This window comes from Mirounga leonina, unplaced genomic scaffold (genome assembly GCF_011800145.1).
Source record: "Mirounga leonina isolate KUSES-001 unplaced genomic scaffold, KU_Mleo_1.0 Mir_91, whole genome shotgun sequence".
NCBI lineage: Eukaryota > Metazoa > Chordata > Mammalia > Carnivora > Phocidae > Mirounga > Mirounga leonina.
In genome coordinates this window covers 19,213,592-19,228,180 of record NW_023270839.1, presented here as the reverse complement: position 1 = coordinate 19,228,180, position 14,589 = coordinate 19,213,592, and the positions used below count along the sequence as shown (strand labels likewise).

At 39.6% G+C, this 14,589-nt stretch overlaps 1 protein-coding gene across 5 annotated transcripts in view; it reads right to left on the bottom strand.

Moving 5' to 3' along the window:
* Positions 1-14,589, bottom strand: part of GANC (glucosidase alpha, neutral C) — a 71,363-nt gene that overhangs the window by 24,107 nt on the left and 32,667 nt on the right. For all 5 annotated transcript variants that reach the window (XM_034994535.1, XM_034994536.1, XM_034994539.1 and 2 more), the window contains 7 exons: positions 14,366-14,462; positions 13,124-13,304; positions 12,529-12,682; positions 6,719-6,954; positions 3,515-3,641; positions 2,594-2,673; positions 145-288 (listed from right to left, as the gene is read on the bottom strand). In XM_034994535.1, the coding sequence (XP_034850426.1) occupies positions 145-288; positions 2,594-2,673; positions 3,515-3,641; positions 6,719-6,954; positions 12,529-12,682; positions 13,124-13,304; positions 14,366-14,462 (1,019 nt within the window). The remainder of the gene's footprint in view (positions 1-144; positions 289-2,593; positions 2,674-3,514; positions 3,642-6,718; positions 6,955-12,528; positions 12,683-13,123; positions 13,305-14,365; positions 14,463-14,589) is intronic.

Here is a 14,589-nt window from a genome sequence, read left to right as displayed (position 1 = left end):
TTGGCTACAACCTGTAAGATCCATTGCAGTTGTTAGAAAAGTCACACAGAGAGAAATGAACAATATAGTATGGCTATTACAAATGACTTTCAACCCAAAAGGCAGGGCACATGAGTCCAAGTGGCTTCTTTATGGATGTCTTACCTGATAAAAACCATAGATGTTGTGCAGTTCCCTGTGCTCCCAATTGCCATGATGAATGGCATTCTTCTGCATGGTTAGCTCTGGCCCTCTAAAGACAGAGGGCTCATTCATGTCGTTCCATATGTAGAGGATGTCAGTAGATCCCTAGGAAGTAAATTTCTTCTTTGGTCGTGATAATACTCCTATAGTGATGATGTTAATATGATAGCCATCCTATTCTTCTTTCATAATCCATTTAATGTATTATTACTATGTTTATTATCTATGTTCTGTCTTCTGTTCCAATGCTATAATAAAAGGTCCACAGGGCAGGGAATTTTGTCCATTTTATTCACTGATAAATCCCAAACACCTAAAACAGTAGCTGAACTACAGAAGGTTCCCAATAAGTATTTGTCGATGAATGAAAGAATGCTGTGTGGTATTGTCCGTGAAATATACACTGCCCAGCAAGTCCACTCCAAGACCTACTCTGGAGAACCGCCATACAGGAAAGGTTGTGAATGTTCACAGTTAGATTCTATAACAACCATCATCTGCTACAACTCTTAACTAAGGGCAATTAAAGCTTTCCACGATAAGATTCTGCCTTCCCTCTAATACTCTGAAGACTTTTTTATTAAAGATTTTTATTTTTACTTGTCAGAGAGAGAGAGAGAGTGCACACGCAGGGGGAACAGCAGGGAGAGGGAGAAGCAGGCTCCCTGCTGAGCAAGGAGCCCAATGCGGGGCTGGATCCCAGGACCCTGAGATCATGACCTGAGCTAAAGGCAGATGCTTAATGGACTGAGCCACCCAGCCGTCCCTACTTTGAAAGACTTGGCAGCCAGTATACCTGTTTGTTAGCATGGTCTAGATTTTGTATTCTACACAGGAATTGTTCAATTGAGAGTGGGAAGGGGCTGCTGAGTCATCTAGTTAACACCGTATTGAAATCCCTTTTATAGAATCCCTGGTCTCTCAGCATTTGACTCAGTAGCTACAATGACAGGGAGTCCCACAGGAAGCTCATTCCATTACTTTCTAAAAGTCCTGCCCCTTGTAACATCCTCTCAGTGGGTCTGGCTTGTCTTTTGGGATACCACAGAATACATCTGCTGCCTCACCCACATGCCAGTCGTTCAGATGCCTAGGGGAGACTTAAATATATTCTTTTGGCTCTACCTGCAACTATTCCTAAACATGTATACTTTATGAACAAGGCTATACGGTTTCCAAATATTTAACTACCTTGACTGTCCTCCTGTAGCACTCTCCAAGTCAGGGGTTGGCAAATGTTTTCTAGAAAGGGCTGGATAATATTTCCAACTCTGCTGACCATAAGGCCTCTTTTTCAGTAACTCAACTCTGATACAGTGTGAAAACAGCCATAGACGGTAGGGAAATGAATGAACATGGCCAGATTTCACCCGAATGGTATTTATCCCTCCTCTAAGTTGTTTTCTGTGTCCTAATATATGATGCTCAGAAACTAGAGTTTAGTGGTTAAGACTTGGGCGTGAGAGACAAACAGACTGAGATCAAATCTTAGGTCCAGCACTTAGTAACATGGGTGAACTGAGTAGGGTTTTAAACTTGTCCATACATCAGTTTCCTCATCTGTGGGATTAGAATTAATTATAGTTCCAACTTCAGAGGTTTTTGTGAAGATGAAATGGTAAAATGCCCAGAAACTGCTTAGCACAGTGCTTGGCACACAGCAAAGGATTCAATTTATATGAGGCATCATTATCATCCTCCTAATTGGTTGAAAACAGTTCTCTACAAGTGGCCTTTCTGGTTCTCTCTGGGATTCTTATAATATTTTAAGGATTATTTATTATTTCACTTACTTTTTTAAATTTCAAGTTTTATTACATCTTTTATTTTTTTTTAAGATTTTATTTTTTTATTAGAGAGAGAGAGCAAAAGCAGGTGGAGGGGCAGAGGCAGAGGGAGAGGGAGAGGGAGAATCAGGCTCTCCACTGAGCAGGGAGCCCGATGTGGGGCTCGATCTCAGGACTCTGAGATTATGACCCCAGCCGAAGGCAGACACTTAACTGACTGAGCTACCCAGGCACCCCTATACCTTATTTTTAATGTCACATTATACTTTGCAAGATATTCTCATATATGTCACTATCATCATCTTTAAGCTATAGAATATTATTTTATGTAAAGTTTATGGAGTAATTTGAGAATATAAATCTCTATTATTAAGTACTTTGATATGTCACAGAGTCTATTATGATTGAGGTAGAAATCACAGCTTTTGTGCCTTTGATAATATATATGGCACCTCTCCTGGCACCATTAAAGTCTGTAATGTGGTTGCTATCCTTGCATTTTCAGCCAAGTAGTATTTATCAAGAGCTACTCAATGAAGCAGAGGAGTAGTTCTATTCTATCACGTTTTTCCTTCTTTCATCCTTCCAAGTAACTAGGAAAGAGCAAAAGAATAAAAACAAACCTGATAAGCAGAGAAAGTGAAAAGACCTGAATACCATTCTCTGACCTTGGGATTGGTGAAATCCAGGTAAGAGGAGAGACCTGTAGAGGCAGAAGAGTAGACTGTGAGAAACAGTGGTATTCATGGTAGGATGTGCGGTAAAGATGTAAAAGCTGGCTGATCACTGGGCACCTTAGACATAAGGTAGCTGAGGTGGAGGCACGGTCGCGCAAGACATGAAGGAAGGCAATGCTGGACTCCAGTGATAATCAGTAGACCTTCCAACCTGAGAGGCCCAGGGGAAGGCCAATGAACAAGCATTCAGATGGAGCCTGTCCCTCACTGATGGCCCAAGATAGCCCAAGTAAGCATGGCAAATATCCTGGAGTGACCCTTCTGTCCTTAAAGAGAACAGAGAAATGTTCATGAGTGGTGTAAGGGGGAAAAGGAATGTGTAGGGTGTCTCTTCAGTATGTGGATTTCTGATAGAGTGCCAGGATATGATAGAGTGGTGATTCCCCTTTGTCCTCGGGTTTCTACCATGGCTTTAAACTAATAATTTCTGAAATGAAGAATCCAGAGTTGCTGGAGGCAGCTGAGGTCACTCATGAAAAGTCTGGGAAATCAAAACTATGAGCTAACAAGGCATAGAAGATTCACAGGGAGAGACTGTGAACACTTTTTCTTGGCTTTTTATTTTTATTTGCCTAGAGAAATGGAGTGCTTGCTCATTTTTTATTCATTCATTGACTGATAAATGTATACAAAGCACTCTGTACCAGGTGTTATGAAAGATACAAAAGAAGGTAATACCATCTCTTTCTTAAAGGTGCTTACACTATAGCAAGGGACATCTTTGCAGAAATGAGGGTGATGGCCATGCAACCTTCATTAACTGGGACTAAACAAGTGAATTAATAAGTGTATAAAGTGCTATCTTACCAGGCCAGCATACTCCTTCAAAGTCTCCTCCTTCACGATTCCTCACAAAGAAGCCCTGTTCTTTGGCCTTAACATACACTGAGTAGTTAGGATCGATCTTGATGTGGGGGTCACTGATGACCACAAGCTGTCCGGACATAGAGGTTTGAAGAGCTCATCAGTTTCACAGGAGTTATACGTTCGTTTTTATGCTTTCATCATAGTTTGGAGGTTCAGATTTTACTCAGAAATAACTACTAGTATTGAAATATTTAAGATGTCAGTAAAACCCTAACACTTTTCATGCTTATGGAAATTGAACTGGTATCAAAACCAGGCCAGTGCTCTTTCATAATTATTGCTGCCCAACCAATACATGTTCTCAAAATAGCAGTTATTAAGCTTCTGTCTGACGTGCTGGGTGCTATACATAAAGGATTAAGTCATCCTTGCTCCGAGACATCTAGAGGCTAATACTGACAAAAGCAAACACTAAAGAAAAAACAAAACAAACCTTCCCAACCCAATTAATGGTACAGGTATATTTAGGAAGGAGGTCTGAGAAGAGCTGTAATCACAGCTCTGTGTCTCTAAGGTCTCTTTACCTTTCTAATGCTATCATTTCCTAGTCTAAAGCCACAAAACCCTTTATTTGGTTATAACAACCTTATCATCCTGCCTCGGGTCTATTCAAATTTATTCTACATACTAAAGTTTAATTCACCATTGCTCAAAAACTTTAAAAAACTCTTAATTGTGGTAAAATATACATAATATAAAATTTACCATCTAAACCAATTTTAAGTGTACAGTTCAGTAGTGTTAAGCACATTCACACTGTTGTACAATGTCCAGAACTATTTCCATCTTGTAAAACTGAAACTCTATACCCATTAAAAGCAACTCCTCATTCCCTCCTCTGCCCAGCCCCAGGCAACCACCATTGTTCTTTCTGTCTCTATGATTTTGACTACTCTAGGTATTACAGATTAGTGAAATCATATAGTATTCACCTTTTTGTGACTACCTTATTTCACTTAGCATAATGTCCTCAAGCTTCATCCATGTTGTAGCATGTATCAGAATTTCCTTCCTTTTTAAGGCTGAATAATACTCCATTGTATATATGTGTAGATTACATTTTATTTACCCAATTATCTGCTGATGGGACACTTGGATTGCTTCTACCTTTTAGTTATTGTGAATAGTGTGGATATGAACATGGGCTTATCTGCATGAGCATATCTGCTCAAGTACCTGCTTTCAATTTCTTTGAGTATATTCCCATAAGTGGGATTCCTGGATCATATGGTAATTTTATTTTTAATTTTTTAAGGACCCGCCATACTGTTTTCTGTAGTGGCTGCACCATTTTACATTCCCATGGTTGGTGTTCCAATTTCTCCACCTCCTCACTTGCTATTTTCTGGTTTTTCATAGAAGCCATCCTAATGGTATGAAATGGTATCTCATTGTGATTTTGATTTGCATTTCCCCAAAGATTAGTGATGTTGAGCATCTTTTTATGTGCTTGTTGACTATTTGTATATCTTCTTCGAAGAAATGTCTATCAAGTCCTTTTCCCAATTTTTAATTGGGTTGTTTGCTTTTGGTTGTTGAGTTGTAGGTGTTCTTCATATATTCTGCATATTAACCCCTTATTCAAAAACTTTTAATGTCTCCAAATGTATACAAAGCAGCCTACGATAAGGTCAGATTCCCTACTACTCAAACCTTGCACATGCCTTGTTTTCTTGCCAAACCAACCTGTGCGCTGTTTTCCAAACACCACTGGCTGCCTCAGCCTCTGGCTGCACTGTCTCCGCCCCCTCCCCACTTCTCAGCTAGTTAGAGCTCATCCTTCAGGGCTCATCTAAAATGCACAAAGCCCAGTGTGAGTCCAGCTGGATGCAATCTTCTTTCTCCTAGTCCACTCCTGACCCTGACCTTTCTTTGGCTGTTATATTATTGCCCAATATTGTGGTTGTTGTATACCTGCCTTTCCCCCACTCACTGTAAGACCCCAAGGAGCTCATCTTTGCATTCCCTCATCTTTAGAACAGCATTTTGAACATCTGATTGATGGCTTCAATAAATAGTTGCTTATAAGAATATGGGTTCTAGAGTCAGGCAGATCAGAGTTCAGATTCTTGCTCTACTACTTATTATATGCCTTTGTGCAAAATACAAAACTATTCTTTTTTTTTATTTATTTTTTAATTTTTTTTAATTTTTTTTAAGATTTTATTTTATTTATTCATGAGAGACAGAGAGAGAAGCAGAGGGAGAAGCAGGCTCCCAAGGAGCAGGGAGCCCGATGTGGGACTCGATCCCAGGACCCTGGGATCATGACCTGAGCCGAAGGCAGACGCTTAACCATCTGAGCCACCCAGGCGCCCAATACAAAACTATTCTTAGCCTCAGTTTCTTCATCTGAAAAATGGGCTAACAAGATCTACCTTTTAATTTTGTGATGACTAGCAAGAATAATGTGTTCTATCAAACTCTCTGGCCCATAGTAAGTACTTGCCAAATGGTAGCTATTAATTGGGAAATTAGGAGAATGGGAAATGAAGAATCTGTCTCCATTTCTGATTGACTGTTAAGAGCTTTCAAGCCATTCCATCCCCCCTTACCCTTCTGCCACATCTGACAAAGAAAGCCCTAATGCTTCCTCCTTGGGTGCCAGCAGGAAGTTCAAACCACACAAGCCCCAGGAATGCACAGGAATCCTCACCCAAGTCCGACCCTCTAACCACCATAAAAGCTGAGCTGTCTCCGTTCCCAGATCTCTCAAGCCATCTTCAGACCAGCCTGGGAGCCAGCCCTGCTTCCCCTAGAATGCCTCACTATGTGACTAATTAACCTTTTCAGACCTTGTAGTGTCCACATGATGTCCTCAAGCTCGAGATTGATGTTGACATCAGTACCACATTTTGCTTTTGGGGTATCCATCATATCCCTACAGCGTGGCCACAACAAACGGGACTGAATGCGAGGCCCCGTTATCCTGTGGGGACCTAGACAGCTAAGGCAGGGACGGATGGTGGGACCATCTTTCCACCACTGCTTTCCTATTATCACAGTTACAATTATATTTGATGGTATTATTTTCATGGCCCTTTTTTATCAGGTGGCTCTCCTCCACTAATGTGCCAAGGCAAGTTTTAAAAATTAAACAAGTGCTTTGTAATTAAGAGGTTTTGAAGGGTCAGCTTATTTTACCTTACGGTTTTTGCTTCTGAGCAGCTCTTGCATCCTTTTGGGGTTTGGAAATCTTTTCTTGTCCCAAGTGAAGTACCTTTTGCCCTCGGTATGCTCTATGTCGAGCCACATGACATCATAAGGAATGTCATGTTCATCAAATCCTGCATCCACCTCTTTTACATCCTGCTCATCCTCATAGTTCCAGCGGCACTGATGGTACCCCAAGGAGAAGAGAGGGGGCATGGCTTGTGTGCCTGAAAGGGGAAGATGACAACTGAGCTGGCTACCGTCACAATGATAATTACATACATGATAAACATTTCCTGAATGTCTACAGAGTCTAAGCACTGAGCTTGATACTTAGCATATCAAGGAGAAGAAAACATAGTCCTTACCCTGAAGAAAGTGACAATTTGGCTGGTGAGGCAGGCATGTAAATTAACTGCTCCGCTCTGAGGTATAACTGCTATGTTAAAGGTAGCAGCCTAGTGTTATGGGAATACAGAGGAGTTAATAAATTCTGCCTGCAGTAAAGTGTGGGGTCTTGAAAGGTTTCATAGAGGTAGTAACACTTGGTTTGGACCCTGAAGAATACGAGGAATCTACCAGAGAGATTGGATAGAACACTTAGGCACAGGGCATAGAAAAGACACAGAGGCAAAGAAGTACATGATAAATTTAGGGAAAAATAAATATTCTAGGGTGGTTACATTGTGAGAGAGACCAGTAGAAGATGAAATTGGAGAGGGTCAGTTTGTAAGGGGCACTGTAGTTCAAGCTAGGAATGCTAAATCTTCTCTTATGGGAAGTCATCAAAAGTTTGGCAAGATATAACCTTAGCAGACTTATGTTTTAGAAAAATTAGTGAGGGAGCAGTGTTGAGACTGACTTAAAAGCAAGGAGACTAAAGGCAGGAAAAACTCAAATTATTATCAAAACATTTACTGATAACATGGAGGACTTCTGGTCAACCACTTGCATTTATCTCCTTCCCCTCCTAAAGTCCCAATAAAATCAGAGTAAAGGAAAGAAATAAAGAATAAAGCCACAAGAACAAAGAGAATGGGAGAGGAGTAATTTCAACAAAATTTTGGAAGGTGGCAGGCAGGGGAGGGATGGTAACCGTTGAGCAAAGTGAGGGAAGCTCTCACCAGAGTGCTTGTGAGGCGGATACTGAAGTCTAGCTCACCCCTGCTCCCAGAACACTAGCAGATGGAAGATCCACTCCCCACCCCCCACTTTCCAACCCCAGTACTAGAGGGCTTCCAGGCAGAACCTTATTCAAATCCTCGAAGATGAGAAGGACCCACATGTAGAAATACAATAAAAGGATGTCTGAGAAAACCGGGACAATACAAGAAAAGTAAACATCAAAACATTATCATTAGTATCTTTGGGGAGATGAAAAAAGATATTGCACCCATGAAAGACTAGTATAAGATACTGGGAACAAGGAACAATCAGAGGTTAAGAAAAAGTATGAAGAAATTAGACATACAGCATAAATGGAAGGTCTAGAAGATAAAATTGCTCAGAAAAAAAAAAGAAGGGAGATTATAAAATCTGTACAGTAGAAAAAGAAAAGGGAAGGGAAGAAATTATCAAAGGAATAATCAAAGATTGTTTTCCAAAACTGAGGGGCACATTTCTCAAGACTGAAAGAGTCCACATCTAATAACCAACACAATAATTATTTAAAAAGATCTATATCAAGGCATTTTATTGACAAATTTCAGAATTTCGGAATATTAGAAATTTCAGAACATATTTCAGAGAGAAAAGACAGATCATATACAAAGAAACAGAATTCAGAGTGATTTTGGAGCAAGAAGATAGAAAGTAATAGAGAAATGCCTTTGAATTCTGAGAGAAATAACTTTCAATCTAGCTAGCCAAATGATCAATCAAGGGTGAAGGCAGAAAAAGAGATGTTTTTGTACCTGCAAAGATGGAAAAAGTGTACCTCTAATGCACACTTTCTTAGGAAACTCCCAGGATGACAGCTGTGCAGGGAGCCCAGAGAGAAACAACCCCAATGGGGGCAGGACAGAGAGATCTGGGAAGGAAGTCTCTGGGGAGAAAATAAGAATGAATAAAATATCTGACACTCTTGAACATTTGAAAAGCATAAACACTAAATATTGACTTAAGCAAAAATGATGATATAACAATACTGGGAGAGAAGAAGGAGGGATATGATTGAGTTAAATCCTCATCAACAGATAATCTATAAACTTAAAACTTGGATTTCTTTGGACATGGTGGCAGATCCACTGTTTTTGAAGCATTTTCTTATAAACTAGGCTTATTCTCCATAATAACAATGTTGAAAAAGTCTGTAGGTGGACCTTTACAGTACTTTTTCCTATATGAGTGTCTTCCCATGTCCATAAATTTTTGGTTGTTTCTCCCATCAAAGTTGGAATCAAATTCCTCTTCCCCTGAACATGGGCTGGATCCAGGGACTTTTAACAGAATGTAGCAGAAGTGATGCTGCATTACTTTTATTTGTAACAGCTTTATTGAGATGTAACTCACATTCATACAGTTCACCCACTTAAAGCATACAATTCAACTTTTGGGGATATATTACATTACCATTTTTTAAATTGTGGCCAAAAATATATAATACATAAAACTTGCCATTTAAACCATTTTAAAGTGTACAACTCAGTGGCATTAATTACATTCAGAATGTATTATAAGGATTACCACTAGCTATTTCCAAAACTTTAATATCACCCCAGACTGAAACTTTTAACTATTAAGCCATAACTTTCCATTGCCCATCCCATCCTCCAGCCTCTGCTAACAGCTAATCCACTTTTTGTCTCTTATGAATTTGCCTATTGTAGGTACTTCATGTAAGTGGAATGATGTAGTATTGGTCCTTTTGTGTCTGGCTTATTTCATTTTGTATAATGCTTTTAAGGTTCATTCATGTTGCAGCCTGTATCTGAATGTCATCCCTTGTTATAACTGAATAATATTCCATTTTATGTATTTAACACATTTTGTTGATCCACTCATCTTTGATGGGTACTTGGCTTGTTTCCATCTTTTGGCTATTGTGAATAGTGCTGCAATGATCATTGGCATCCAAGTATCCAAGCATCCAATTTTAGTGGAATTGCTGGGTGTATTAGGGTTCTGCAGAGGAACAGAATTAATAGGATGTGCTTTGTATGTGTATATTTATACGTATATATATATAGAGAGAATGATTTTAAGAACTGGTTCATGTGATTGTTCGGGCTAGCAACTCAATTCCACAAGGCAGGCTGGCAGACCAAGGACGCAGGGAAGGTGCCGCTTGAGTATGAAGGCAGTCTGGAGACAGATTCCTTTCTCTTCAGAGGACCTCAGTCCTTTTCTCTTAAGGTTTTCAACTGACTGGATGAAGCCCACCCACATTATTGAGTGTAATCTGCTTTACTCAAAGTCTATTGATGTAACTAATAGTACTGACAGTATAATGTCATCTTAAAAAATAACTTCACAGTGACATCTAGACTAGTGCTTAACCAGATGTCTGGATACCATGACCTAGGCAAGCTGACACATAAAATCCTATGTTTAGCTTTTTGACGAAATGCGAAACTGTTTCCAGAGCAGCTCAACTACTTTATGTTCCCACCAGCAGATAATAAGGTTCCAATTTCTCCACATCCTCACCAACCTTTATTATTTTCTATTTTTAAAAAACTTTTGCTGTCCTAAGGGGTATCTCATGTGGTTTTAATTTTCCTTTTCCTAACAACTAATGATGTTGAACAACTTTTCATGTGCTTATTAATCCATTCGTATATCTTTAGAGAACTGTCTGTTCAACTCTCTGACCATTTTAGAATTATTTTTTTGTTGTTGTTGTAGAGTTGTATGGGTTCTTATTTATTCTGGATACTAGGCCCTCATCAAATGTATGATTTGCAAATATTTTCTCCCATCCTGTTTATTGCCTTTTCCCATTCTTGATAATATTCTTTGATGCACAAAAGTTTTTAATTTTAATTAAGCTGAACTTATTTTTCTTTCTGTTGCTCATGATTTTGGTGACTTTTCTAAGTATCTGTTGCCAAATCCAAGGTCATGATGATTTAACCTGTTTTCTTCTAAGAGTTTCATGGCTTTAGCTCTTATATTTATGTTGCTGATCCACTTTGAATTTTTCTTATATGGTGTTAGGTAGGGTTCCAACTTCATTTTTTGCTGGTGGCTATCCAGTTGTCCCAGTACCATGTGTTTAAGAGACTATTCTTTCCCCATTAAATGGTCTTGAACCTTTGTTGAAATCAATTGGCCAGGGATGTATAGGTTTATTTTTGGACTCTCAATTCTCTTCCTTTGGTCTACATGTCTATCCTTATGCCAGTACCACACTGTTTGGATTACTTTAACTTTATAATAAGTTCTGAAATTGGGAAGTATGAGTCTTCCAACCTTTTTTTTCCCAGGATTGTTTGGCTATTCAGGGCCCCTTGCAATTCCATACGAATTTGAAGATCAGCTCTTTCACTTCTTCAAAAAATGACCACTGGAATTTTGGTAAGGATTGCAGTGAATCTATAGATTGCTTTTGGTAGTACTGTCATCTTGACAATATTATGACTTCTAATCCATGAACATGGGATGTCTTTCCATTTATTTAGGACTTCTTTAATTTCTTTCAGGAATGTTTTATAGTTTTTAGTGTATAAGTCTTTCACCTCCTTGGTTAAATATATTCCTAGGTAGTTTATTTATTTATTATTTTTTAAAGATTTTATTTATTTTTTTGATAGAGACACAGCGAGAGAGGGAACACAAGCAGGGGGAGTGGGAGAGGGAGAAGCAGGCTTCCCGCGGAGCAGGGAGCCCGATGCAGGGCTCGGTCCCAGGACCCTAGGATCATGACCTGAGCTGAAGGCAGACGCGTAGCGACTGAGCCACCCAGGTGCCCCCTCCTAGGTAGTTTATTCTTTTGGATGTTATTATAAATGGAATTGTTTTCTCAATTTCTTTTTTAGATTGTTCATTGCTGGTGTACAGAAACACAACTGATTTTGTGTGTTGGTTATATACCCTGCAACTTTGGTGAATTTATTTATTAGCTCTGGTAGTTTTTTGTGGATTCTTTGGGATTTTCTAACATGTTGGATTACATCATCTGTGAATAGAAATAATTTTACTTCTTCCTTTCCAATTTGGAGGCCTTTTATTTCTTTTTCTTGCCTAACTTCTCTGGCTGGAACTTCCAGTACAATGTTCAGGAGGAGTGGTGAAAGTGGGCAGCCTTGTCTTGTTTCTGATCTTAAGGGAAAGCTTGCAGTCTTTCACCCCTGAACAGGGTGTTAACTGTGGATTTTTCATAAATGCCTTTTATCATATTGAGGAAGCTTCCTTCTATTCCTAGCCTTCTGAGAGTTTTTATCATGAAATAGTGTTGGATTTTGTCAAATGCTTTTTCTGCATCAACAGAGATGATCTTTTACATCTTTTAAAGATAAAATGCTTTAGTGCTAAAGCCAGTGGTATATTTCAGTGGAGAAGAGAACACAGAAAAGTTCAAGTTGGGACACTGATTATCTGAGATAAAGGCAGAGAAAGCCCAGGGCTTAAAGGCTCCAAGGAAAGCAGATGGAGAATAAATATTAGGGATTAGAGAGTGGAGAGTTCTAGCCCCAGTATAAAATTTTACCAAGCTGAATGGGATGAAGGTGGGAGGAGAATGCCTGCTTCTTGAAAAGCATATAAATTCTATATGGTGTGCAATAAATATTAACTTACAGTGATGATACATGCGATAGAGGAAATGTAATAGAAGAAGAGGCTGACACTTCCACAAGTACCTGTAAGGTATGAGTACTGCTTGAAAACGTCAGAAGGTGTAGGTCCTGTCAGCAGAAAAACATCAATGATTCCACTCTCTGACATCCAGTGCACATCAGTTCGACATCTGACCTTTTGTTTAGCTGCAACAGGGCCCATCTGGGTCTGTGTGTACTAGAAAAAAGAATGGAATGAAGTTCTGAAAAATTTCCCTCTAACCTACAGTATATAAGTCTCATCCATATGTAGCTAACAGGTACATATTATTAGCTTTTACTGATTATACTGCAAAGACTTTGGTGGCAGAGAATTGTCACTACAACGCCCAGAGCTATGACTACATTGGTTTTGTTTCTTTTTTTTTTTTTTAAAGATTTTATTTATTTATTTGACAGAGAGAAACACAGCGAGAGAGGGAACACAAGCAGGGGGAGTGGGAGAGGGAGAAGCAGGCTTCCCACAGAGCAGGGAGCCTGATGCGGGGCTCGATCCCAGGACCCTGGGATCATGACCCGAGCCGAAGGCAGACGCTTAACGACTGAGCCACCCAGGCGCCCCACATTGGTTTTGTTTCTTAACGTACATATGACATGCAGCCATGATCCATAAGCTCACCTTTACTGCAGGCTCTGTATTGATCTCCACCAGTGTTTCAGAAGCATTGAGCCAAAAAATGCCTAGAGTCCTGCCAAGTTTGTGGGCCAGGAGATAAGGCACTGAACCATAAATGCCTATTTTGTCATGTATTTTATATCCATAGACATCCAGGTTATAAAGACGGTAAGCATCGCCATCACTGAGACACACAAAGATGGACTATCATCAGTTACAATCACAAATATATTATTAATGAATAGTATAGCTCCATTCTCCCCTGCAAACACTTGAGTCCTATGCATTTTTCAAGGCTCAACTCTTACCACTTCCCTAATCCAACCACGGTTAATACGATTCTCCTCCTTTGATTCTTTTGGCATCCCCTCCTGTGACAATTGGCATGCATGGTCTCATATCTTAGATATCTTTTCTGAGGATTTCTTGTGAGGTGAGGACTGTTTCCCGTGAATTCTCCACAATAACAAGTGCACAGTAGATATAACTGGCAAACTTTGTATTTCTCTGCTGCTAAAACAAAATGACCAATAGTGTCCTAACGCTTCTGCAGTGCTGAGTAGGGAAAGATGGGGAACTGAATTGGGGTGGGGAGTCCAAAGCTTGGCTTGGTGTGTGAGCAGCACAGTTTCTGATTCACTTGTTACTACACCCACCTGTTGACCTGTTGTGTAAACAGCATCTGAACCCAGCGAATTGATCAGACTCTGTTTCTCTTTGGTGTGGCTTCCTCTTAGTCTGATGCCTCTGGCATTTACTTGTCAATAGTGTTAGTTTGAAATTATCTCTCTGAAGGAATCAAAGGTGACATGAGATGCCACACTTTTCCATTCTCTGATCATTGTCCTTTTTTGGTAAAAGCCTTTTTCTAGGTCAGTGATTTTCATAGTTTATTCTCCCAGGTTCCACAGAGAGGCCTTGAGGGGTGAAAGCAAAACCCGGGGAGGTAGTGTGATGAAGCTCTCTCCCCTACTTCAACCACAATAGTTCCATATTTTTACTTCCTCTGTAGATTTTAGGTTCAACATTACAGTTTTTATAATTCTCAACTTTTTGCCAAAAAAAAAAAAAAGATAAAAATTGAAAACCACTGCTCTTAAAGTTCTTAAAGATCTACAAGCATTATCAAGGAGGAAAAGGCTAGGCACATACTGGCCCAGGCTCGGAAAGCTCACATATTTTCCCTTCAAAGTTTTCCAGTCCAGAAACCAGAGTATCCTATAAGAATTTTTGTTTTCACTTTACCTCGTATTTTTAAGTTGGTGTGATTCTGCATGTTGCGGGATCCCATAGAGATGCTCAAATCCATGCAAGGAGAAATCCAAACCAATGGAGGCAGGACCTGAAGGGACAAGGATACTGAGTTTTGCTTCTCCGTGGGACAATCAATTAAGGAGACTTACTTGCCTATGAGTGTAGCATGATGACTAGACTAGGGATCTAGAGACCTGAACTTGCCCTGATCAGTC